The sequence below is a fragment of the Ceratotherium simum genome, chromosome 7 (assembly GCF_057802395.1).
Source record: "Ceratotherium simum simum isolate JZ-2026a chromosome 7, ASM5780239v1, whole genome shotgun sequence".
Lineage (NCBI taxonomy): Eukaryota > Metazoa > Chordata > Mammalia > Perissodactyla > Rhinocerotidae > Ceratotherium > Ceratotherium simum.
The window spans coordinates 23,426,461-23,452,712 of NC_141906.1; the positions used below are offsets into that span (position 1 = coordinate 23,426,461).

The following is a 26,252-nucleotide window of genomic DNA, read 5'->3' on the forward strand; positions in this document are numbered from 1 at the left end:
GGGAAGAGCATCCTAGGCAGAGAGGCCAACATATGTGAAGGCCCTGAGTAGGACTCGGGAGGAATTCCATTTGACTGAAAAGTTGGCTAGAGGATGACTACAGAGGTAAGGTAGTAAGACTTCACGCTGGGCCTTTTCCTGCTGGTTAAGGACTTTTGCCTTCTGGAGAAAGGGGAGCTGTGAAGCCTTTTCAGCAGAAGTTGGACAGTATGGGGGAAGTCTAGGGTTGAGGAAAGTAGCCCTGAGAGGCTTCAAGTAGTGTCATACAGAGCCCGGTCCTTATGTTGGGTAGTCTAGTAGCCCTGGACCCAAAGTCCAAAGCAAGTGTGAAGCCTGTCTGAGGCTCATTCACAAGTACTGGAGCACCCGTGCTGGAACTCAGGCTGATGAGGGGTCGAGGCAGTTCCCAGTTCCCCTGTGTTGAGCTCAAATCTGAACCTTGTGTGAAGCAAGAAAGCTCCTCAACAGGACTTTGATTTAGTCAGGACCCAGGTACCATCACCATCACCTCATGGCCAAAGAGGGCTCTAGATTTTTTCAACATTCTCCCCTACCTCTTTGGAGGGCTGGAGGAGGGGGACAACCCAGTCAGCAGATTCTCAAAGTGCTGAGATCCACACAGCTTGATGCTGCTCTTTGTCACAGATACTGCGGCTCCCAGGCAAGCTTCCTGGGCTTTGGTCAGCCTACAGTCATCTGCCTGGAGCTTCATTATTAGGTGGGATGGTCCACATACAAGCCTGCACTTTATGGGCCACTGAATTTTCAACATGAAACATGCTGAATTTCTGAGTGAGTGGAGGTAGGCCCTAAAAGCAGAGCTCAAACCCTGGTTATACCACTTTCTAGCTGAGTGATCAGGGTTAACACCTGGGGAGCCAAGGGCCCTCTGTTTCTTCTGTTGTAAAACATGGCTAATAAAAGAAACTACCTATTAAGATTATGAGTATTAAAGGAGATAATATATGTAAAGTGATTCGTTATGTGTCTGGCACATAATAAGCATTCAGCCCCTGTTAACTGTTATTACAATTTTTATTTTCTACCGGGGCTGCTTTTCCACAATGCAATGATTCTGAGAATTGCTCTGGTCCTTGGAGTGTGGAAGGGAGTCGCTGGATGGTCTGAACCATAATTTTCTCGCGAGGGGGCTCCTGCGGGAGAGCCAGGCACCTAGAGCCAAATCCAATCCCCCACCTTTCTACCCCGGCAGCCCATCCTCCCAGAGCTCTGGGAACTGCCCTTCCACTTTGGGGCCCTTCCGCCGCCCAGAGATCCGTGCCGAGGTACAGACGATCCCTGTCTGCCCCTGCTCAGCAGAGACCTCGCTAGCATATTCTGTAGGAGCCCCCCAAGAAAGCTAGGAAGGGCACCTCCAGGAGGCAGCCCGGACCGGCTCCCAGAGTCCGAGATCCCTGCCGCCAGCTGCCTTTTCTTGATGGAGCCTCATCCCAGCCCCTGAGGTCTGCTACGCCGCCCTTCCCTGGAGCCGTTGGGAGCCAGATGCAGCTGCAGGGATCGGGGACCGAGGATCCGGGATCCGAGATCCGGAATCCGGCTCACGGGCTCCCCAGCCCGACCGCGGAGGCAGCTCCTGAAGGAACCTCAGGGGGGTGGAGGAACGGTGCGGGTGGGGCAGGGGCGGGCGGGGCCTCCGCGGCGGAGGGCGGGGCGTGGGTGGGTCTTCAGTACTGAGCCGCCCCCTCCCCCGGCCGGTCCGCAGCCCCGCCCCGGCCCCTCCCTCCGGCCTGTGCGGCGGGTCCGGCGGCGGCGCCGGCGCGGGGACAGGCGGCGGCGCGGGACGTGGGGCGGCGCCGCGGGCAGGGCCGGGCGGACGGGCGCTAGCAGCGGGGTCAGCGCCGCGGGCCCTTCCGAGCGGCCGCAGTCTGGGCCTCGGCCCTCCTATCCTGCTCCGCCGCGGTGAGTGCGACGGGTGGCCCCCAGGGATGCGTTTGTATCCCTGTCTGCCCTGGTCCGGGTCTGGGTCCGAGCAGCGGTGTGTCTGTCCGAGTGTCTGTGGGTGGGGGCACAGATGCTTTTCAAAAGCTGTGCCTGTCTCTGTCCACGTGAGGCGTGTCCATGTCCGTAAGAGCAGTGGGGGGATTCTTCGGGCTGTGGCTGTTCACGTGAGGTTCATGTTTGAGGGGGGAGGTGCGGGTGGATGGGTGATGGTTCTTTGGAGGAGCGCGGGGCTTGGGAGCTTGTGTATGCTGGCGGAGGGTGTCGAACGCTGCGGCCGAGGGTGATGGTGCGGAGGTGGGGGCGGGAGGGGTTGCTGAGTGGGACTCTGGAGTCTTGTGGCCCAGCTTGTCTGAAGGGTTCCTTTCTCCCTGGTGCAGACACTTCCACCCCTTGCTCCCCCCTCCATCCTCCTCAGGCACCAAAAAGACCACCAGCCAGGACGGAGGACACTTGTTCCTCCTCTACCACTGCTCCTTAGACAAGCCTCATCCGGAGGCTATTTCGTAGGAAAGGACCCCTCTGGTTCCCCTACAGCTTGAGCCCCGCCTGGAGGACCTGAGGCCCCTCCCTGGTTCTGACCTCCTCCCTTCTGGACTTGGCTTCAGATCCTGGGCTGCAAACCTGCAGGGACAGATGGTTGCAGGTTGGAGGGGCAGGCTGCACTCCAGGGAGGTCAGTCTGACTGAAGGCAGGCCTTGGGCTTGTTCCTGGTATGGGGGTCTCTGATGTGGGCAGCGTAAACCCAGGACTGGCCCCAGTAGGAAGGTGAGATCGGGGAGGTTGGAGCAGGTGCAGAGGTCTTTTGCAGAGACTGCTTGTTTGTCCTGCTCACCAGTGCCCATTCATCCCCTAAGCAGGGCTCTGATTTGCTGCAGAATTGGAATCAGAGCTGCAGGCCTGACAGGTGCCCTGCCTCTCTTGGCTTGCATGCCTCCAGTGACAGAGCACTTACTACCTTCTCTGTGGGAAAGCTTCTTTATGTTAAGTGGAGGTCTTTTTCTTGGAACTTTATTCACTTGTTATTGCCTTTGCTTTTGCCTCACTGTCTGGTGAGAGGGAACTGCAGTGATTTAAACATGGCTCTCCTGTCACCAGCATATACTGAGTACCCTCTGTGTGCCAGGTACTGCCTCAGCCACTTAGGGGACAAAGGCATTTTTGCTGGGAGAAGAACTTGAGTAAAGGCCCATAGTTGGGATAGTACAGCCTGTGTTCTGAAAAACAGAGCAGAACCATATGGCTAGAGTAGAGGGTGCCTGGAGGGAGTGTCATGGGTGCCCTAAATCAGCACACATTTTGTGGAAAGGGAGGTGGGGGCAACTGCAACCACCCTCTGACACACCTAACCTTACCATGGAAATCAGCATTCAAATCCTTAAGGTAGTACAAGATGGGATTTAATCATGGACACATATTACAATCTGTAGGGACCTTTGTCTGGAAAGAGAACTTTGGGAATCTCAGATTTGGGGAACAAAAAGACCCCTCCCTCTTCCAATTTACAAGGGGATGGAGTAGGAACTTGCCCAGAGTCTTACCTTGCATTAGTGAAATTAGTGACTGAGTCAGGACTAGCTCCTAGATCTCCTGACCTTTTAACCTTTTAACCAGAGGCAGATTCAAGGATATAGTCATAGCTTGTATCTGAAAGGTGGAAGAAGAGGAGGAATTGAAAAGACTCCCAGTGTTCTGACTGGTGTGGCTAGCTGGATACTGGTGCCTTTTATTGAGATGAAGAGTAGGTTAGGGGAAAATGAATTCAGTTTTAAACTAGTCTCTATGCATCATCCATGTAGAGGTGTCCATGATACAGTTGGACATACAGGTATGGGGTTCAAGAAAGTTTTCTGCACAGGAGATAAGGCTTTGGAAGTCATTAGCAAGTGGATGGTAACTGAAACCATGGGAGATGATGATATTTCCCAGGTGTAGTATAAGAGTAAGAGAAGAGGCCCTAGAACAAAGCCTTGGGGAACTAGACATTTAAGAAATTGCTTTATCCTTCCTGGAAAAATATCTTTAAGGAAAGAAAGTCTTGCTTTCTTGCCCAACTGGTCCATGTTTCTTAATTTTTCATGCTTCTGTTCCTTTACTCACTGTTTTCCCAATGTACCTATCAAACTCCTATATGTCCCTCAAGAGCCAGCTCATATATCCTTTCCTCTGGAAACCTTCTTTATTCTCCCCCTCCACCACCTTCAGAATTAGATACTTCCTCCTCTTTGCTGCCATAGCGCTTTGCGAATGTCAATATCATGACACTTATCACATTGTAGTTGCTATTTCCATGTCTGTTTCCCACACTAGTCTGAGAACTTGTGAAGGACAGGGAATGTGTCTGTTTCAGCTTTGTGTCCTCAGTTCCCAGTTTCAGGGCCTGGTCCCCAGTGTGCCCAGGGAAGTTTGATTGTTTGGTAGGATCAGCTGATTGACTGGTTCATTCAACTTCTCAGGTTGGCAGTGGGTGGGGGAGACGGTACTGTGAATTTCATCCTTTTTTCCCCCTGCCAATTGTATTGAAAGGAGTCCTTGAGTTTAAGGACTATATCTCCTCCAAGGCTTCATCTGTTCCAGAGAAACCCCAAAGACTATAACCTGCAGACATTTGTCATTTTGCTGAGGCCTCAAATGATCAAATACACTTGGGGGCTAGTGAACAGGAGTGAGTCATTTTAGGAAGCAAGTGAGCCTAGCTGACCTCTTGCATCCACTTTTTAACAATGCCTTGGTCACCTACCTCCACTCACAGCTGTGTAAATCATGTAGGCTGGGAGTCTCGTGAGGTTGTAGGAGGAAGTCATGGGGGAAGTTCGATGCTGTTTGAGAATTTGGAGAAACTGAAAAGCCTTGAAACACATCCTTTGCAGATGTTAACAATCTAGTGGAGTCAGCGCTGGCTGTCTTCATTTGCTCACAATCAGCTTCCTCCTCAGCCCCCTGGATCTGGCTTCCTCTCCTCTAGCTCCTAGAAACCACACTCCCTGAGATTAATGACAGCTTCTGAAAAGCTGTCATTAGATCATGAGGCCTCTCTGCAGCATTTCACAATGAGGATCGGTCCCTTGTCCAATGAAGCTCTCTTATCCTTTGGCTTTCACGATATCTCTCTTTCCTGCTTCCCTGGCCTCTCTGGCCATACCTTTTCAATTTCTTTGCAGGCTTTGCTTCCTGGGCCTGTCCCTTAAATATTGACCTTCCTCTAGGCACAGTCACGGGCTCTCCTTTCTCATCTTATGCCCTCTCTGGGTGATGTCATCCACTTCCATGGCTTCAGGCACCATCTCCACACCAAAGACTCCAAATCCATATCTCCAGGCTAGACTTCTTTCCTAGGCTCCTGCCTATCTTTCTGACAGCCAGCTGGACCTCTCCACTCGAATGTCCCATAGGTACCTCAGATTCATCTTACTAAACACTGAACGTATCACTCTCTCATCCAAACTGCTCCTCTTCCAGAGTTTCCAAGCCAGAAAACTAGGAATCATCTCTAAATCTTTCTTCTCTCTCTACTGTTCACATCAGACCAAGCAGTCCTCAAGTTCTGTTGATTCCTCCCTATGAAATCACTTCTCTCAACCTCGTCTTTGCCACTCCCCTAGTCAAGGCCACCATCATCTCCTCTGCAATCTCATGGCAGTCTCTTAACTATCCACTCATGACCCCTCTAAACTATCTTCCACACAGCAGTCAAAAATTTACTCTTGTCACTCTGTCACTCTATACTTAAACCCTCACCCCCAACCCCCAAAGGTTTCCTTTGCTCTTTAGATAAAGCCTTAATCCCCTAGCAGGGAATGGTAAAGTCTAAACTCCCTGATAAAACCAACAAGGCGTTGTGTGATCTAGCTCTTGCTTACTGCTCCATCTCGTTTCCTAGCCCTCCCCTGTCACTGGGTATGATTCAGTGTCCTGATGCAGAAGGCACCATGCTCTCTGTAATTCTCATTCATCCTGGGACTTTCAGCTTGCATGGCACCTTCTTCAGGAGAACTCCCTTGACCTCCAACCTCCTATACCCACCCCCAGCCCCAGATCTGGGTTAGGTGACCTCTGTGCTCCTGGAGCAATCTGTGCTTCCCCATCATAGCCCTCACCATATGGCATTGCAGTAATCTATTTATTAGACTGTGGAGTCCATGAAGGCTGAGCCACTGCTATTTATCATTGTATCCCCAGGCCTAGCAGAGGTGTTGAGTGAATGCTCAATAAGGAAATGAAGTGCCTTTAGACCTGAGCCATAAAAGATGGGTGGGATAAGGGATGTGGCATGGCAGTAGGCAGACTGCGGAGGGAGGATGAAATCTCAGCTCTGAGTTCAAGATCCTTCAACTGTCTGCTGTGATAAATAGTCCACTCAAACCATCGCCTGTAGGACCTCAGGGGAAGATCTCCAGGGTGCAGTGGGATGGGAGAGGTGGGAGTAGGATCCCAAGAGAGGAAGGGAATCTTACTGATTCAGGCTGGGGTATGGCCTCAGCGGCTGCATGCCCAGCAAGTCTGGGTGGGGAACTGAAGCAGGAAGGGGAAGGGAGGGAGGAGCTGCCCGTCCTTGGATGTAGCCCAATCCCCGCCCCTGTGTGACAGGCTAGGAGAGCCCCTTGGACTTGGAGAGAGGCGGAGCCTGACATCTAGCTGGCCCGGCAGGCCTGGTAGACCACTCCTACTCTTCCTCTCAGCCCTCCCCTTCACCAGACAGAAGCTTAGCTTGGCTCCGGCCTCCTGTTCCTTCCACCAACCCTCACATCTGTCCTCCTTCCTGCTATGTTGTCCTCGTATTAAGTCTCCAGATTCAGAACCAGTCATATCTGGAGTAAGAATCCCAGATCCCTCAGAATCCCAGTGCCCGCATCAGGAGAGGATGCCCTCAGGCAGAGGGCACCTCTACCCTACCATGCCCACCCTCACACAAACATAAGGCACACGCGGCCCAGCCCCTCTCTTCTCCCTCCCTGGAGAGGGCTCTGGACTGGCTCCACTGCATGCATCATGCATACATTCATTCATTCAGTCAGTCAGTCAGTCATTGTCTTTAGAGAGGCCCAGGATGCATCTAGCTCGGAACAGATAGTGGTGACCTGCTCCTAGTCCCTGCCTGTTTTGAAGTAGTCCAACTATCTTTCTGCCTCCTTTCATGGCCAGATTTCTCTCATGAATTGTCTGTATACATTCATGAATTGAATGTAGACATGAATTTTCTACATCTGCTGTATTAATTTCTTCATCTCCATTCATCTTTCAGTCACTCTAACCTGGCTTCTGCCCCTACCACTCCACCACAACCAAATCTGGCGGATACTCTTCAGTCTTCATCTTACTTCACCACTCCTTCCTTGAATCCTTCTCTTCCCCATTTCTTTGGTCCCACACTCTGTTAGTTTTCCTCTTATCTCTCTGGGTTTGCCTTTACTCTCTACTCTCTGTCCCTAGGATGTCTCATCCATTCTTATTGCTTTAAGTGCCGTGAATGTGCCAATGCTTCCAAATCAGTAACCAGCCCAGACCTGTCTCTTAAGCTCCTGTATTTTATTCCTTACTTGACATCTCTACCTGGATATCACACAGGCACCTCAAACTTAGCATGCCTAAAACAGGATGCCCCAAATAGTTCCTTAGCTTTTATTGTCTCTGGGCAGGGCCCAGCATTTGCTCAAGTGAGAAACCTGGGCATCATTATTGACATTCCTTTTCCCCTCATATCTAGTCCATCATGATGTCCTTTTGATTCAACCTCATGAGTATTTCTCAGTTCAATCCACCTTTTTACCTGTAGCTCTGCTAGAACCCAACACCATCTTACCTGAAGAACTGGAATAGCCTCCTAACTGGTGTCCCAGCTTTCACTCTGGCTCCTCACAGTTGCCAGAAGAGCTTTTTGACTTATGTGTATTTTTGTAAATTGTATCATTTCTCTCCCAGTTAGGATAAAATCCAGATTCTTAACGTCAAGGTCCTTTGTGATCTCATTTCAGCCTACCTTGCCAAACTCACCTCTTGCCTTGTATTCATTTTGCTCTGACCACATGGTCCTTTCAGGTTCTCAGTGAACATTCTGCCTAAGGACTTTCATCCATGCTATTCCTTCAGCCCAGAGTGATTGCCCTCCCTTCCTCTCTGATGCCTCCACCCTCATCCCTACCATATTCCTTCCATTGCTCAGAGCTCTGCCTAAAAGTTACCTGCTTGGAGAGACCTTCCCTGATCACCCAATTAAAAAAGTGTTCTTTCTCATAGCCTCCTTTTCTTCTTTATTGCACTCCCCTCCTCCAACTTGTAATTATGTATTTATTTACTTTTTAAATATCTGTCACTACCTCCCTACCACAAGGACAGTGACCAAATCTGTTTTATCAGTCTATCCCTAGCGCCTTAACAAAGTAGGCTCTTAATAAATCTTTGTTGAATTACTGAATTAATTTAGTAAATACAGATCGATCCTTATGTCAGGCTCTGTGCTAAGTGCTAGGAATAAAATATATATATAATGCCAGCCCTCAAGAACTCTGCATACAGTAGAGAAACTAAAGAAGTAACAAGAAAATTACAGTGTAGTGTATAAGGGCTAGGGTGGAGGACATACAAGATGTGGAGAGACGCAAAGGCGGAGCACCTAACCCAGACTTTGGGAAATCAGGGAAGGCCTTCTGGAGAAAGTGACATTTACATGGAGACCTGTAACTTAAGCAGGAGTCAGCCAGGCAAAGAGGGGCTTGGAAGAGGATCTCAGGCAGAGGGAACAGAATGTGTGACTGCCCGGAAAAAAAAGAGAACAAGGAGTTTTCCAGGAACTGAAAAGAAACCAGTGTGACTGATCCTAGAATCATGAGACATGAAGTTGTAGAGGGAGGTATGGGCCAGACAAAGATAAGCCTTGTCGGCCCATTTGTGGAGTTTGGACTTTGTCCTCTGGACAATGGAGAACCATTGAAGGAATTTAAACAGGGAGTTAGTGACAAGATGGAATCTGTGATTTAGAAGCCTCATTCTAGCTGCGAGGGGGATGGATGAGAAGGCGCAAGCGAGGAGACAAGGATACCAGTTAGGAGGCTATTGCTATATCGCAGGAGAGAATTGGTGACAACCTGAATTGCGAGCAGTAGCTGTGTGGTTGGAGAAGGGCAATAAGATATTTGGGAAGCAGAATCTACAAGACCTGGATACTGATTGGGTGTGGGAAAGAACGCAGTCTGGGCAGTTGTGCTGAGAGGTGGGTCAGAGCATAGATAGAAAAGCTGCAGGTAGTCAGAGGAGAGATACTCCATCAGGAAGGTCTCCTGGAGGAGGATTTGGGGGAGGCAGAGGAGATGAAGGGTAGACATGTCCATGAAAGGGCCCCTGTCCATGCACTCGACATGTGCTATTGCAAATTCTCAAAAGAATCAGTTGAGGTAGGGACTATTATTCTCATAATTGCCAGTTAGGAAACTCAGGCTCAGAGAGGTTATATGAATTGTCCAGGGTCACATAGCTGGTAAGAGACTGAGCTAGGTTTGAAACCCAATCTAACCCTAAGTCTGTGCTCTTAATTAGACCACCATGCTCACGGGTCACTAAGTCCACCTACTTCTCCCTGCTCCTTCCAGATCGTTGCCTATCTTGCCAGTGGCAGGGAAAAATTGGGGCTAGTTCTCTGCAGGGGGTTTGAGGGGTGGGGATCAGAGCGGGAGAGGGAGCGCTGGCTTCCCTGGTGCTGACCATCTCTCTGTACACAGGCTGGTGTGAGTGGCAGGAGCCATCGTGGGCACCATGGCGAAGAGGGAGGACAGCCCTGGCCCAGAGGTCCAGCCGATGGACAAGCAGTTCCTGGTGTGCAGTATCTGCCTGGATCGGTACCGGTGCCCCAAGGTCCTGCCTTGCCTGCATACCTTCTGTGAGAGGTGAGGGCGTGTGTGCACTGGGGAGGGATGATGACCTTGCAGGCCTCCCTGAGAGGGGAGTGGCATGTGTAAACCTGTGAAAGGTGAGGGAAATGTGTGCACACATGGAGGGGAGCAGATGAACCCCAACCTGCATGAGATGAGGGTTTGGTGCAAGAACCTGTGAGAGGACCAGAAGCTCCTAGCTCTGGGCTGTGGTCCCTGCCCAGAACAGGGCTTCTCTGCCCCTTCCCAAATCCCAAGGTAGCCTTTAACACTACCAGAGGAATCAGACTGAACTGAGACCCTCAACCAGCTGTGGCACCAGAAGTTTGTGACCAGTTGGAGAATATTCGAAGCTAAGTCTGTCCTTCCCTGCCTGTCCTCATTGTCATCCAGAGGCAATGAGTGAAAGGCAACCCCTCCCAGCCTCTCGGTTTCTATCTATTATTCCTTCATTCGTTCAACAAATATTTATTTATCAAGCAACTGCTATTGAGGCCTGTCCCAGGCATTGGGTATACAGTGATAAACAAAAACAGATATGATCCTTGCTCCTAAAAAGCTTACAATATAGTAAAGGAGAAAGATAGTAATCAAATAAGTATACGGCCAGACTACAGGTAGATGTAATATTGCACCCTTAATGAGTGCTGCAAATAAAGTGCTAAGCTATGAGCACTTAGACGGGATCTGTTATAGTTTGGAGAATCAGGGAAGGCTTCCCTGGGTGGTGATCTGGAGGCTGAATAAGAGTTAACTAAGTGAAGGGAGTGGTACAAGCACTCCAGGCAGAAGGAAGAACTTGGGAAGGGGCCATGTGTCGGGTAAGAGGGCCCAGAGGAACCTGGCCAGGCTGGAGCGAGTGCGGCTGATTGAGAGTGGCAGGATGAAGCTAGAGAGGTAGGTGAAGGCCAGACAAAGGTGGGGCTTTGTAAATCTGTTAGGAAATTTTGCCTTTACTCTGAGAGCCACATGAAGCCTTTGCAGGGTTTTATAGATGATCACACGTGTACTTTGACAACGTTCTCTCTCCGGCCCTCATCCCTCACTGCTCTGTCTTGAGTAGCCCGGTCCCTGGGTCTTCTCACCGTTGCCTCCGCCCCAGCTTTCCCTCTGCCTCCTGCCTTCACGGAAACCTGGCTCTGCCCCAGGGACGCTGCTGTCCTTCCAGCCCTGCTTCTTCAGATTCCAGCTCTGCTGCTCTCTCCCCTTCATCAACTGGAAACAGTCAGCCTTCCTGCCTATTCCAAGTTCTTCCTGGAACTTCCATCAACCTGCGTGACTTCACTACCCTTATGCCTCTTGGTTCTTGACTGTTTCTCCAGGGACATCCTCCATGTCACTTCAGTTGTACTCTCTCCCAACCACGACCTGGATATTGCCATCATCCAGAATAATACCACTTCTGTGATCAAAAACTCCAGTATCCCACTCCTGGATCCCATTGTCCCACTCCCACTACACCAGCTTTGACTGGATATAGACGTCCAGCCCCCTCGACTGCTCCCTCTTCTGCTGGCCACCAGGTCATCTGGCCTCCCTTTCTTTCCTACCTGTCCTGTATCCTATGGCTGACCATCTGACTGGCCGCCACAATTCCCTTACACCTTTGTCCTTCTCTAAACCCACACAATAAAAGCTCATTCGTGGATCGGAGCTGTAATGGGGTGTCTCGGCACCTTCTCCAACACCTGAGTCACTGAGCACTCCCGGAGAAATCAGTGCCTGAGAAATTTAATAATAGCTACCATGTATTGATTGCTTACTATTTGCCAGGGACTGGCTAAGTGATTTACATGTATTGATTTACTTAATCCTCACAACAGATACTTTATTATCCCCATTTTAGAGAGGAGGACACTAGGGTTCAGAGCCATTAAGTGATTAAGAAGTGTTTCCGAGGCTCCACAGCAAGTAAATAGTCGAGGTCTGAATCCAGGTTTGATGCAGAGCCTTCACTCTTAACACTAGTCATTCATTTATCCCTTGGTCTCTGCTCTCAAAGAACTTATACTCTAGTGGCAGTGACAGACAGTAAGCAAGCAAATAAGCAAACAGGAGAGTCATAGTTTGTGCTAAGTGTTTTGCAGGAAATAAACAGCCAGTAAGTGGGGATAGTTGAGCCAGGGGCTGTTCTACATAGAGTCATCAAGGAAGGCTTCCCTGAGGAGGTGACATTTGACCTGAGACCTGAGGATGAGAAGGAGACAGACCTATGCAGATTGTTCCAGGCAGTGGGAAAATTTTTGCATTATTCCATGCAAAGTCCTTAAGGAAGGAGTAAACAAGCCATGTTCAGAAACTAGAAAAGAAGCCAGTGTGGCTGAGTGTGGAGAAAAGTGGGATGAAGTGAGGTCCGAAAGAGTAAGGACAATTCAGGGGAAGCTTGGTGGTTACAGGAAAGTGTTTGGATTTTATTCTAAATGCAATGGGAAACCATTGGAGGATGTTTTTTTTTAGTGGGGAAGCAATGTGACATAAATTAGATTTTTCAAAGCTCACTCTGGCTGCTGTGTGGAGAGTGGATTATAGAGGAGCAAGAGTGGAAACAGGAAACCAGTCAGGAAGCTATTGTAAGCCAGGTATGCTTAACACACAGGAAGGAGGTCTTGATGAGTTCAAAGGTATTTTGCAGGGGAAACACCAGATTCAGTGAGCTGGGAAGAGAGCTACAGGGGACGGAGTGGAATAGTTGAAATGCAGATTTCAGAGTTGATGCAGTGGTGGGTGATGAGACCAGTGGTGGTGGGAGCATAGGATTGGACAGCTGAGGTGCAATGGAGGAAAACATCACGGGGTGGGGAGGTCAAAGAACTAAGAAATCCTGATGGTGGGTGGGTCATCTGTGGATGTCAGAGCCACTGAGAATGATGGCAGGAGAGTGTGGGTTGGGGGTGGGGAGGTAACAGAGGAAGAGGGTGAGCCAGAAGAAAGACTTCAATGAATGGGGAAGCAACCATGAAGTCAGTGGAGATGATAACAAGGAGGGGTGGTGTAGACAGAAGGCATGTGCTTCCAAGGAGCTGAAGAATAGTTTAGAAATATTCCAGTTGGGGGCGGGGAGGACTCAACCCCACCGTCTGGCCTTCAGGAATGTGGAGTATGAGACAAAAACCACCCTCCACTTGAGAGGACTGCGGGGGAAACTAGGTCACAAATAAGTTAACATTCATGAAGCACTTAGAATCATGCCTGGCACATAGTGTTTGTTAAATAAATAAAAATTAATTAATTCAGATCAAGGTGTAGAGAACCTTAAGAGAAGAGATTGAGGATAAGGGAAAGTTTGCACCATGCAGATTTTCTCTGCACAAATTTATAGTCTCCAAACACAGCCACTGTCAGTCTGTTTCTAGTAGCTTCCTCTCCTCCTCCCTTCAGTGACTGGTGTCGGCCCTCACCTTTCTCCTGAATCTCCCTCCTTCACTCTCAGCAGCTGTTCTTGCCTGAGGCAAGTTAGGTATCCTCTCTCTGACTTTGGCCCCTGTGCTCAAGTGTATCCACCTCTCTTTTCCCTTCCTCATTTTAGAGGATGGGGTCCACTCCTCCTCTTCAGGCCAACCAGAGCCACCCCCATCCCCAAGACATTGATCTATCTTCTAATCTCTTCCACCTCTCTTCCTTCTCTACTGGCTTCTTAATTTATAAACATGCTCAAGTTTCCCATTACAAACAGGTAATGGGAACAACTCTTTGACCCTTTGCCCCCCTCCAGCTGCCATCCAATCCCTCAACCTCCTTCTTACTCAGGCTTCCACCCTCCAAAGCTTTCCTTCCCCCACCACTCTACTCTCTCTGTTTTCCTTACAGACAAAAGTACTCTCACATTGGCCAAATTCCATGGCCGTCTTTCCAGTCCTTAGCTTCCCTGACTCCTCAGCTGCTTTTGACACTGATGATACTCATTCCCTCCTTTTGGAATTGCACTACTCACTTTGCTGCCCTGACACTGTCTCTCCTCCTACCTGTCTGCCTGTTCCTCTTTGCTCTCCTCATTCAGTATTTGCTGGGTGCTCTGTCCCACTCCTATCACTGTATACCCCTTCTTGGCTCATTGCATCCTCTCCCATGGCTACAGAAGCCATCCAAATGTTGATGGCATCCCCAGCCCTATCTCTAACCTGCCTTCTGCCCAACTGTCTACTGGTCCTCTCTACCTGGATGTACCACTGTTACAGAAGACTCAACCAGGTCAAGGCTGAACTTCCCTATAAATCACTTCTCTTTCTATGTTTCTCCTCTTAATGAATCTCACCACCTTCCACTCAGTCATCTAAGCTAGGAATCTGGGAGTCAACCAAGACTCATCTCTCACTCCCCATATCTAATCAGACTACACCTCCCACCAGCTATACTTCTTAAATACTTCTCACATTTTTTCTACCTTAGTCTACATTGCTGCTGCCTAAATCCAGATCTTCCTCATCCCTTGTCTAGACTATTGCTAGAGTATTTTGGTTAAGCTCATGCTTTGCCTTGGAATTTGGATCCAGCTCTACTAGCTTTATTACCTTGGCCCACTTACCTTTTTGAGTCCATTAACATAAACATAAAGTGCAAAGCACAGTGCCTGGCACATGGTGCTTAATAAGTGATAACTGGATGATGATGATGATGATGCCACTACTGCTATCTTCTGACATACCTGCCTGGCTCCAGAATGTGTCTTGTCTGCTGGTATCTGCAAACATAGCCCTTGTCTGCTCTGTTGTCCTGTCGAAATTCACCCTCCACACAGAGACAGTGAAAGGAGCTTGATAAAATGTAAACCTGGCTGTACCATGCTCTTGCGGCTCCCTATTGCTGTTGGGATAACTTCTAAGCTCCTTGATGTGGGCCACAGGGCCCTCCATGAGCTGGCCTTTGCCTCTCTTTCCAGACTTCTCTTACCATTGCTTGCCTTAGACTTGGTCTCCAGCCACATGAAGCTGTTTATAATTCCCTACCCACACTATGCTCTTTGTTTTTTTTTTTTTTTTTGTGAGGAAGATCAGCCCTGAGCTAACATCCATGCTAATCCTCCTCTTTTTTTTTTTGCTGAGGAAAACCAGCTCTGAGCTAACATCTATTGCCAATGCTCCTCCTTTTTTTTTTTCCCAAAGCCCCAGCAGATAGTTGTATGTCACAGTTGCACATCCTTCTAGTTGCTGTATGTGGGACGTGGCCTCAGCATGGCCGGAGAAGCGGTGCATCGGTGCGCGCCGGGGATCTGAACCCAGGCTGCCAGTAGCGGAGTGCACACACTTAACCGCTAAGCCATGTGGCCGGCCCCACACTATGCTCTTTCTGGCCGCCTTCTGTATCTGGAATACTCTTGCTCTTCTCCTTGCACCTTTTTTTTTGGTCAGGCTAACAATTATTCATCCATGAGGATTTAGCTCACATCACCTCCTCTGAAGCCTTTCCTGGCCACACTCTCCACCTGCCCTGGGCCAGGTGCCCTTCTGTGTATTTCTTTATCGCTGCATCTACTGTATTCCTTGTATTAATGATGAATAATACTAATAACCTACAATATATAGTGCTTTCTATAAATCAGGCAGGTAAGCACTTTACATTTAATCTTCTAACACCCTGTGAAGTCTGTACTGTCTCCATCTTACAAAGGAAGGACCCTTGGCTCATAAAAGTTAAGTGACTTGTCAGGGGTCACACAGTATAATAGACGACTGACCCGGGAATTGAACCCAGGCAGCCTAGCTCCATGCCCTTAATCATTACACTGTTGACTTCTATAAACTGTCTATTTCTGTGACTTCTATTCTCTGTAGACTAGAAGTATTTTAGGCACTGTGCTTTAATCTTTATATCCCCAGGGCTTGGCAAAAATTTGGCAAGAGTAGGCAGTCAGTAAATGTTTAATGAGTTAATGAAGGGGGTGGGGGCTAGTGGCACATTTTCTATGAGAAGGGTTTGTAAATATCTGTGAAAACTGAACAGTGTTTGTGCACACTGTGTGGAATGTGGATATGTCTGCTCTTCTGAGAGGTCAGGGATGTTTCTACTCAGTTGTGAGAGGTGAGGCCTTTGCAGGACAAGATGTGTGTGCCAAACAGAGAGGTTTCAAAGTGAAGTGTAATGGCACACCTGTAAGGAGTGGGCTCAGCACTCGTGGGAGGTATAAAGAGGGGGGCATTGATGCCACCCCACCTCCTCCTTCCTTTAACTCTGCCTCCTCCCTGGCCAGATGCCTCCAGAACTACATCCCTGCCCAGAGCCTGACGCTGTCCTGTCCGGTGTGTCGGCAGACCTCCATCCTCCCTGAGCAGGGCGTCTCGGCACTGCAGAACAACTTCTTCATCAGCAGCCTCATGGAGGCGATGCAGCAGGCACCTGATGGGGCCCGCGACCCCGAGGACCCCCATCCCCTCAGCGCTGTGGCTGGCCGCCCCCTCTCCTGCCCCAACCATGAAGGCAAGGTGGGCCCAAGCAGGCCCAGTGAGGCCAGGACTTGGGGTGGAGGGGGAAGAGAGGTTGTGGGGGGGAGCCGAGTGGCTGTGGGTAAGAGGGTGTTTCTCTGGATAAGTGATGCAGGTAGGGGATACACCTGGAAGGAGAGGGGCAAGGAGGGCAGATGGGGGAGGGGAGCGGGCAAAGAAGTTTGGTGTCTAGTCGTTGCCTGACTGGAGTCTTTATGCTGCCAGACAATGGAGTTTTACTGTGAGCCCTGTGAGACGGCCATGTGTGGTGAGTGCCGTGCAGGGGAGCATCGGGAGCATGGCACGGTACTGCTGCGCGACGTGGTGGAGCAGCACAAGGCGGCCCTGCAGCGCCAGCTTGAGGCGGTGCGCGGCCGGTAGGCGCCCGGTGGGAACCTGGGCTGGAGGGGCCATCAGGGATGCTGTCTCAAGAGGGGCAGGAGAGGGACCCTGGGGACAGTAGAGATAAAATTCTTAGGGAGGGCAGGAAGGTCTCAGGTAGGAGATCTCCTGGAAGGCAGCAGGAGGGTCCCCAGGGAGAAGGAATGGTTTGGTGAGGGACCCTCAAGCAAGCCCAGTGTGAGACGTTTCCCCTCCCCAGACTGCCACAGCTCTCCGCAGCTATCGCCTTAGTGGGAGGCATCAGCCAGCAGCTGCAGGAGCGCAAGGCAGAGGCCCTGGCCCAGATCAGCGCAGCCTTTGAGGACCTGGAGCACGCACTGCAGCAGCGCAAGCAGGCTCTGGTCAGCGACCTGGAGGCCATTTGTGGGGCCAAGCAGAAGGTGCGTCTGTTCACCCTTTACACCACCGTCCGTCATGAAATGGCTTTATTGCCTCCATGCTTCCCCTGCTTTGCACACCTGTGCATCCCTTTCTCTCATCTATACTTTCTGCCTCCTAACATGGCCTCATAGGTGCTGCGGGCATCTGTGTCCGTTGTCCACATTCACCCTCTTGTATTTCTTTCATGCCATAGTACTGCAGGTTCATCAGGAATCAGAGACCCCCTCAGTGCCAGTTTGCTCACCCAGCCCTCCACTGTACTCTCCTCAGGTGTTGCAGACCCAGCTAGACACCCTGCGCCAGGGTCAGGAACACATCGGCAGTAGCTGCAGCTTCGCAGAGCAGGCCCTGCGCTTGGGCTCGGCCCCGGAGGTGTTGCTTGTGCGCAAGCACATGCGAGAGCGGCTGGCGGCGTTGGCGGCGCAGGCCTTCCCTGAGCGGCCGCATGAGAACGCGCAGCTGGAACTGGTCCTCGAGGTCGATGGGCTGCGGCGATCCGTGCTCAATCTGGGCGCGCTGCTCACTACGAGCGCCACTGCACACGAGACGGTGGCCACGGGCGAGGGCCTGCGCCAGGCGCTTGTGGGCCAGCCGGCCTCCCTCACCGTCACTACCAAAGACAAGGATGGGCGGCTTGTGCGCACAGGCAGCGCCGAGCTGCACGCCGAGATCACGGGCCCCGACGGCACGCGCCTGCCTGTGCCGGTGGTGGACCACAAGAATGGTACATACGAGCTGGTGTACACGGCACGCACCGAGGGCGAGCTGCTCCTCTCAGTGCTGCTCTACGGACAGCCGGTGCGTGGCAGCCCCTTTCGCGTGCGTGCCCTGCGTCCTGGGGACCTGCCACCTTCCCCGGACGATGTCAAGCGCCGCGTCAAATCCCCCGGCGGCCCGGGCAGCCATGTGCGCCAGAAGGCGGTGCGTAGGCCCAGCTCTATGTACAGCACGGGCGGCAAACGGAAGGACAACCCCATTGAGGACGAGCTGGTGTTCCGCGTTGGTACAAATGGCCGGGGGTGGAGCCACACGGGGGCGGGCTCAGGCAGTGGGCGGGGCGGGAGGCTCAAAATGACCTCCAAGTGAATTGTTTTGTTTCCCTCCCTTGCCTTCCTCACAGGCAGTCGTGGACGGGAGAAGGGCGAATTCACCAATTTACAGGGTGTGTCCGCAGCTAGCAGCGGCCGCATAGTGGTAGCAGACAGCAACAACCAATGTATCCAGGTAAGCGCCTTTCCAGCTCTCCCCTCAACGCCAAAATGAGGGTTCTCAAGCTACAGCCCACTGAAAGGTGTACAGGCCACCTCCTGACAGATGAAACCCTACAGGTAGTATCGTTCCTTAAAGAGCAATGAATCATAGCACCACCCCTCACCCACCCACTTGCCACCCACCGGGACTGGTCACAACAAGAACAGCACCTTTCAGTTAGGCACCAGGGTCTACTGTGCTTGCAGCCTCTACCTCCCAGGCCAGACAAGCTCCTGACCCCAAAGATCTGGCTAGTTCTTCCTTCTCCTCTGCCTCCACTTGAGCCTCCACCTGGCTGGATTTCTTTCTCCTCTTGTCTCCACATGGTCAGGGTGCAGGCTCTGCCCCCACCCCCGCCAGCTGCTATCTTCCGACATACCCATCTGGCTCCAGAACATGTCTTGTCTGCCCCAATCTCTGCAAACATCTAGTTGGCTAGATAGTCAAATGAGGGTAACTTGTGAAAAGGGGTGCCTTCCAGTGTCTAGACTGTAGTGCAGCCTCACAGGTTGTTCTGCCCCTGGCACTCTGAGTCCTCACACACCTGATTAAAGCATCCGCCACACAAATAGACATGGCCTCTGATGCACTTTGAGCTCCTTAAAGCCAGGAAACGTACTTTGCTCTTGATATTCCTTGTAGTGAGCCCAGAGCCTAGTGGCGGGCACCAGCGTGGTAGACACACTGATTTAAAAGCTCAGGCTCTGCAACCAGACACCTGGGCTTGAATCCTAGCTCTGCCACTTACTGACAAGTCATGTGTCCTCTCTGAGCTTCAGTTAACTCACGTGTAAAATTAGGAAAAGAACACCTCATGGGGTTGCTGGGAGCATTAAATGACATAGTGTACCATGTCTGACACCTAGTGAACCCTCTAATGTTAGCAGTTGTTCAAAATATCATTGTCCAGGTGGAGGCTGTAAACAAAAGCTAGGAGGTGGGAAAGCGCTGGAGGGAGTTGTTCAGGAAACTGGAAGGATCCCAGCAGGCTGGAGGTGGATTACTCTTAGGAGCCCAGTAGCTCAGGTCACATTGTAAATGGTTTTGGAGAGGATGCTGTGGAATTTTTATTTTATCCTATACAGGATTGTTTCTAACTACCATGCACTTCATTTCTTGGAAACATTTTATCAGGTAGCAAAACTTTTCCTTGAAGATCCTTACTTCACCACACTTACATATTTAAACTTCTTCCTGACCCTGCCTGAGTACCCCTGTCACAGATCCAGCTCTGCCAAGAGTCTGTCACCTCAGTGTCAGCTGCTCCCTGGGCCCTGCTTTCCATCTAGCAGGCTGAAGGTACCAGGAACTCCTCCATGACCATAGTCCCAGTCCTGTCCAGCCTGTCTTTATTCCTGCCTATTCCTAAGAGCAGAGGAATGGAGAGGTCCAGGTCAGCACAGAGAGGCATTTGGGCTAAGCCTGGATAGTGAGGAGGGGATGGGGGTTGGGTAGGGGTGGTCCCGAGACCCTACGCAGTCATGCCCTCCACCCTCCATCTCCTTTTCTCCTCTTTATACCAGCGATGTTTTCTGGCACAAAGGTTGGGATTTGGGAAACCTTCGTTGGTGTGCACACACACCAGTGTTCACATGTATAGAATGACGCGTGCCATTTTGTCTCCCCAATGAGGGGCTGTGCTTGTACATTGTTTCAGGGTGGGGACTAGAGAGGGAGGGCCTGGGGCAGCCCCCTCGCCCTTCCAAACACCTGCTGCTCCTACAGCAGTTCTCCTAGCTCCTACTCCCACCTGCACTCCAACTTCATAGCTGCTGGGAGCCCGGCTCTCAGATTCCAAAGCTGAGTTTCTGCTTCTCTTATTCTGGGTTCCTCAGGGCTGGTATGGGCTGGGCTCCCTGATGAACTGTGCCCTGCCCCCCCTCAGTTCATGAGGATTGGGGTCCTCATGAACTTTTCCTCCTTTGGACCCACCTATGGTGGTGGCTGAGGCAATCACCTCATTGTGCTGAATCAGCATCAGCTGACAGAAGAGAAAAAGCATTTTGTGATTTTTGAATGAAGAATGTGAATTTTATGTATTATACCCTTGTGTAATTGTCTTGGTCCAGAAATTTTATCAGCTCTTCTGTGAAAACTTCCTTATTTCCTTCAGGCAGAATATTAGTCCCATTCTCCTCTGTCAGCCTTTTGCTATAGCACTCTTCATAGTTTACTAGAATCACTGGTTTGTTTTATTTTGTTTTAGTCTCTCTCCCCCGACTAGACTCAGATCCTGAAGTTACTTAGTGCTGCCGTGGTATAGGAGAGAGATGTTAAAGACCAAACTAGGGCACCAGCAGATTCTAGAGATGATAAGGAAGCAAATATGGCAGGTTTTGATGAGCCAACAGATGTCAAGGGAGAGGGAGGGATCAAGCATTGCAGCACTTGGTGCACGGGGTAAGTGGTCCATTTGGGAGCAAGCCTGGGTATAAGTCGATGAATTCACTTTTGCATGTGTTGAGTGTGAGATAGCTGTGCAGTGTCCAAGCAGAGATGTCCAGTTCTGGTCTGAGGAAGTCATTTGTTTGTTGAATATCTGCTCTGAGCCAGATGCGATACCAGTGCTACAAATGCAGCAGCAAACAAAACAGACACAGTCCCTGTCCTACCTGGGGCTTGCATCCTCAGAAGGGGACAAGGATAGTTAGCAGTTAGTTACAGAAGTGACAGTTGTTATGAAGGGAGCTATAACGTATGTATCACAGAGACCTAACTTTATATGTGTATAGGGATTCCTGGGGTGGAATTGGTCGTTAAAGTCTTCTCTGAGGAAGTGAACTCGAAATTCTGGGAATCATAAGGTGAGTAGGAGTTGGCCAGGTGTCTGGGGTGGGATAGGATAGGATGGGAAGAGCAAGACCCCCCATAGCCTCAGCGTTGAGCCCGAAACTGAGCTGTTCAGACGGAGGAGGCAGACGTGTTGCCTCACTGCTGATCTGATGGTACCTTTTAGTCCCTCTCACATCAGCTCTTCAGCCCACGGTGCCTCCCTGCTCATGCACTTGCTCTCCTATTACAGAGGACCAGGGCAGAACCCCGGGTCTGTGCTCATCAGCCAGGTGAGAGCATGATGGAAGGTCCACGTCAGGAGGGAGTGATGTCCATTGGTGGGAGCAGTTCAGATGGCCCTGCAGGCCTAAGAGATGGGCATGGGGCAGAGGCAGGGTGCCCAGTCCTCTAAGGAAGGGACAGATCTGGATGGAAGAGCAAAGCCAAGGCCCAGAACTTCAGTTCTCCAAGCCTGCTCCTGCCTCTGATTCATGTTGTGTCCCTAGAGCCTATAACAAAGCAGAGTGTGTGCTACCTTTGCAGTGAGTGATGGTTTGGCTGTGAAGGAGAAGCAAGAAGGCTTAGCTATAGAGGGAAGGAGCATTAAAGGAGGTGCTTTTAGGATGGGGAGACCTGAGCATGTTGGGTGAGTAAGGTGGAGGAGGTAGGAGAAGGCGAGAGGTTGAAAGGTTTATTCTGTCTTGGAGGCAGGTAACCTGTCAGCCCCATAGCCTGGATGGACTCATCCTTGTCCATTCCTCCCACCACACACACACGCACGCACGCACGCACGCACACCCCGTCTCTTGTCTGCTACTAAGGTTGAGTCTTCCTCCTATATGTCTCTTGAGTCCATCTCCTTCTCTCCAGAAAGTACCCTGGTCCACGCCCTCACCATTTCTTACCTGGACTCCTGCAGCACCTCCCACTGGTCAGCTAGCTTCCAGTCTTGACTCCTCCCTGCAGCCAGACAGCTCTTTCTTAAAAGCTCCTATATGTTTTTTCCAACACACCAAGCAATTCTCCAGTTCTCAATGGACACTGACCAGTTGTCCTACAAACTTAACTCAATTCTGACGCTATCTACCTGATGGTGTCACATCTCACAGATTAAGGGCTCAGTCCCATAAGACTGCTCCCACTTAAGATGCCAATCACGCATCCAGGTTGTTACCTGTGCTTCTGACTGACCAGCTATAAATTGGAGGTTCCCACAACTCACTTTTTGAGTTTGATTGATTAGTTAGAGCGACTCACAGAACTCAGAGAAACATTTAATTATGTTGACCAGTTTACTGTAAAGGGTATTATAAAGGATACAGATGAAGAGTCACATGAAGAGGTACATAGTGTGATGTCTGGAAGGGTCCCTAGTGCAGGAGTTTCTGTCCCTGTGGAACTGGGGTGTGCTACCCTCCCAGCACCAACCCGGAAGCTCATCAAATCTTGTTGTTCAGGAGTTTTTATAGAGCTTAATCTGCACCCCTTCCCCCTTCCTAGAGTTTAGTGGGTAGGGCTGAAAGTTCCAACTCTTCAATCACTTGGTCTTTCTGGTGACCAGCCCATCCTGAGGCCATCTAGGGGCCCCATCCTAAGTCACCTCATTAGCATAAGCTCAAAGGGGGCCCCTTATGAATGACAAAAGACACCTCTATTGGTCAGGAAATTCCAAGGGTTTGAGGAGCTCTGTGCCAGGCACTGGGGACAAAGACCAAATATATTACTTATTATACCACTCAAGTAGATCTTATCTTGTCACTCCTCTGCACAGTTCTTTTCCGTGAATCCTCATTATACCCAGGATAAAACCTTACTCCTTCTGTTGTTCATGGGAATGCTATCTGCAGTCCAGCCCCACACTGGATGAGCAGTGCCCATACTGGACTCTGTGCCTTTTACATACGGTTCATTCTGCTTAACTGCCTTTCCTCCTCCTACTTTACTGGCCAACTTTGGTTCATCTCTTGGCATCCTCATTAGGCTATTAGCTCAGATATCCCCCTCTCTTGGAGCCTTTCCTGACCACTCCCTCTCACCCCTTTCCTGTTCTTACAATCCCATTCACACTTCTGCTGCATGTCCCCTAAGGTCTGAGGCCATGTCTGATTCTTCTCTGTACCCCCAGCATGGTGTCAGTAAGTGCTTGCCGAATGACTGAATGAATGGGGGGGTCTCCTCCCTCAGGATCCTGCCTCCTTCCCTCTGTGCCCACAGTCTCTCCCCTCCTCCCTGCTCCCTCCCTTGCTCCTGTGCTCCAGGTTTTCTCCAATGAAGGCCAGTTCAAGTTCCGCTTCGGGGTCCGAGGGCGCTCACCTGGGCAACTGCAGCGCCCCACGGGTGTGGCAGTGGACACCAATGGAGACATTATCGTGGCAGACTATGACAACCGTTGGGTCAGCATCTTCTCCCCTGAGGGCAAGTTCAAGGTGAGAGACCGAGTCTCACTGCACTCTGCACCCCTGGTAGCCAGCTGAGGTGACCATCCTAATGCCTCTTGGTGGTCAGGGCCTGGACTGGTCCATCCCCAGCCCAAGGTTCTGCTTTGGTCCAGGCTGGGAATCCTCTCCCCACCAAGCAGGATAAAGCCCCTAATGGGTATCCCCTCCCTCCAGACCAAGATTGGAGCTGGCCGCCTCATGGGCCCCAAGGGAGTGGCTGTAGACCGGAATGGACATATCATTGTGGTCGACAACAAGTCTTGCTGTGTCTTCACCTTCCAGCCCAATGGCAAGCTGGTTGGCCGTTTTGGGGGCCGTGGGGCCACTGACCGCCACTTCGCAGGTATTGGGGGACAGTTCAGAGATCTATTTCGATACCTCAATCCCAGAGAACTCCCTTGGATACCCCAGTTCTAAAGACCCCTCTTCCTATATCTTGGCCCTGGAGGACCCCCTCCCTTTGCTGTACCCCCAGCACCATCATCCCAGAGACCACTTATCTCAGCCCCTGAGACCCCACACCTCTCCTAACGCCCTAGCTTTATCCTCCCAGATAGTCTTCCCCGTCCCACTCAGTATCCCGGCTTACTGCCCTAGAGATGACTTTGTATTTTCAGGGCCCCATTTTGTGGCTGTGAACAACAAGAATGAGATTGTAGTGACGGATTTCCATAACCATTCAGTGAAGGTCAGTGTCCTCCCTCCCTCCGTGACCACTGTCCCAACATGCTTTTCTGTTCCACAAGACTCCTCTCTCCCTCACCTCCTTTTTCTCCCCTTGGGATCATTCATTTGAACAATAAACATTTATGGCATGGCTATTTTGTCCCAGGCGCTATGCTAGAAGCTCCCCAGCTTTATACAGTGATGTATAAAGGAAATATGTTCCCTGTCTTCTTGGTTATGGTCTAGTAGGGAAGAGGAAAAGGTGGCCAGGATATTACAATATGATGTGATGGATTCTGTGATAGGGAAGTGCAGGGAACTGTGTGAGGGCATAGCGGGAGCATTTGATTCAGGTGAGACTGAATACGACCTAAAGCACCAGTGGGAATTAACCAGAAGGTAGAGAAGGGTAAGGATTCGAGGCAAAGGGGACAGGAGGATCCAAGAACTGGAGGTGGGAACCCTTATGGTGCGTTCAGGAAACTACAAGTAGTTCTGACTGGGTTTGCAGAGGGGAGTGGTACAAAGCAAGAATGAGGCTTGTGTTCCCCTTCAAGGGGCTTGCTCTCTTCCTAAGAGCTATAGGGAGTCACTGAAGGGTTGCAGGCAAGGGGGTGATGCATTCCTGTGTGTCTTAGAAAGATCATTCTGGTAGAGCGAGATTAGAGGCAGAAAGATCAATCTTTCGCAGTAATCCAGATGAGGACCATTGCAGTGGCAATGTATGCATAGGGTACAGATGTCAGATAGAATCAGGAGGTTGTGTTAGCTCATTGGCTGTCAGGCAGAGGAGAAGGTGGAGTCCAGAATGATCCATGGCCAAGTGGGTGTTGCCAGTCACTGAGAAAGAGAACTCAGAAGAACTGCTTTCCTAGGGAAGATGAGCTGTCGATTTGATATGCCCAAGGCACATCAGCTAGAGATGTCCAGGAGGCAGTAGGATGCATGGATGAGAAGCCTAGGAAGAAGAACTGGGCTGTAGCTGCAGATCTGGGGGGGGCTTCACCCCATCCTCCAAGGCCCTGCCCTCTGCCCAAGGTCGGGTCCCCAGCCCTTTCCCCTGCCAGGTGTACAGTGCCGATGGAGAGTTCCTCTTCAAGTTTGGCTCTCACGGTGAAGGCAATGGGCAGTTCAACGCCCCCACGGGAGTAGCTGTGGACTCCAATGGGAACATCATCGTGGCTGACTGGGGCAATAGCCGCATCCAGGTGAGTAAGGTCCAGGGATGGCCTGAGGGGGAGGTTTCCTACTGTGCCCCATGCACACACACCCCCAAAAATGCCTCTCCTCTGCCTGATCTCGCCTCTCCCTCCATTCTCCATCATCCGCCAGGTGTTTGACAGCTCTGGCTCCTTCCTGTCCTATATCAACACATCTGCAGAGCCACTGTACGGCCCACAGGGCCTGGCACTGACCTCGGATGGCCATGTGGTAGTGGCCGATGCTGGCAACCACTGCTTTAAGGCCTATCGCTACCTCCAGTAGCTGCACAGCGGCCCTGCCTGGCTCCTGGAGGGATGGACATAGGGGTGATTGGACAAGAGGGTCTGGCCGGGAGGTGGGCCGGACCTGGCAGCACTGAATGTGGGCTATGGGCGTGGGTGCGCCCGGAGCCTTCCCTCTCCCCATCTCCCCACCCCACGGTTGCACTTTATTTATTCGGTTCTTGCTTTGGTGACTGGGTGGGCCTGGACTGTGGTCCCAAGGATGTGTGCAGAGCTTCATCCTGCCCTCCACCCCCCTTACACACCTCCCCTGCCCCTCAGTCTGCTCCCCACCCCCCAGCCTGGCGCCAGAACAGCCCCTTACTCCAGGGCAGAAGTCCCTCTGGTTGTCTCCCTACCACCCCATACACTGACAGAGACAGCAATACCCCACCCCCCATATTAAATAAATGTGTTCACCAAGATGGTTTTGTTGCTTTCTTGTGGGATGGGGCTGTGAGCAGATGAGAGAGTGGGACTAGCTCTGAATTAAAAGGTGGGAAGTAGGGAGGGGACCCAGATTCCTAAATGGGCCCTGATGTTTTGAAGCTTCAGGAGAGGAGAGCAAGAGAGGGTGAACCCCTGGGACTCTGAGCCACTTGCCAAATCCCTGTCCCCAGG

The 26,252-nt window shown here is 51.0% G+C and overlaps 1 protein-coding gene across 1 annotated transcript; it reads left to right on the forward strand.

Moving 5' to 3' along the window:
* Nucleotides 1–1,786: 1,786 nt before the first annotated feature.
* TRIM3 (tripartite motif containing 3) lies at nt 1,787–26,080 on the forward strand. Its single transcript, XM_004418363.3, has 12 exons — nt 1,787–1,920; nt 9,672–9,836; nt 16,006–16,237; nt 16,463–16,614; nt 16,839–17,019; nt 17,291–18,023; nt 18,141–18,244; nt 23,302–23,469; nt 23,656–23,824; nt 24,099–24,169; nt 25,215–25,355; nt 25,480–26,080. Exons 2-12 carry the CDS (start codon nt 9,706–9,708, stop codon nt 25,630–25,632), a joined length of 2,235 nt encoding a protein of 744 aa, XP_004418420.1. The 5' UTR covers nt 1,787–1,920; nt 9,672–9,705; the 3' UTR covers nt 25,633–26,080.
* Nucleotides 26,081–26,252: the final 172 nt, after the last annotated feature.

Coding starts and splice junctions, on each gene's coding strand:
- TRIM3 (XM_004418363.3), top strand. CDS start 9,706: ATGGCGAAGAGGGAGGACAGCCCTGGCCCAGAGGTCCAGCCGATGGAC. Junction 16,238..16,462: donor GCCCCAACCATGAAGGCAAG/GTGGGCCCAAGC, acceptor TTATGCTGCCAG/ACAATGGAGTTTTACTGTGA. Junction 18,024..18,140: donor CGAGCTGGTGTTCCGCGTTG/GTACAAATGGCC, acceptor CCTTCCTCACAG/GCAGTCGTGGACGGGAGAAG.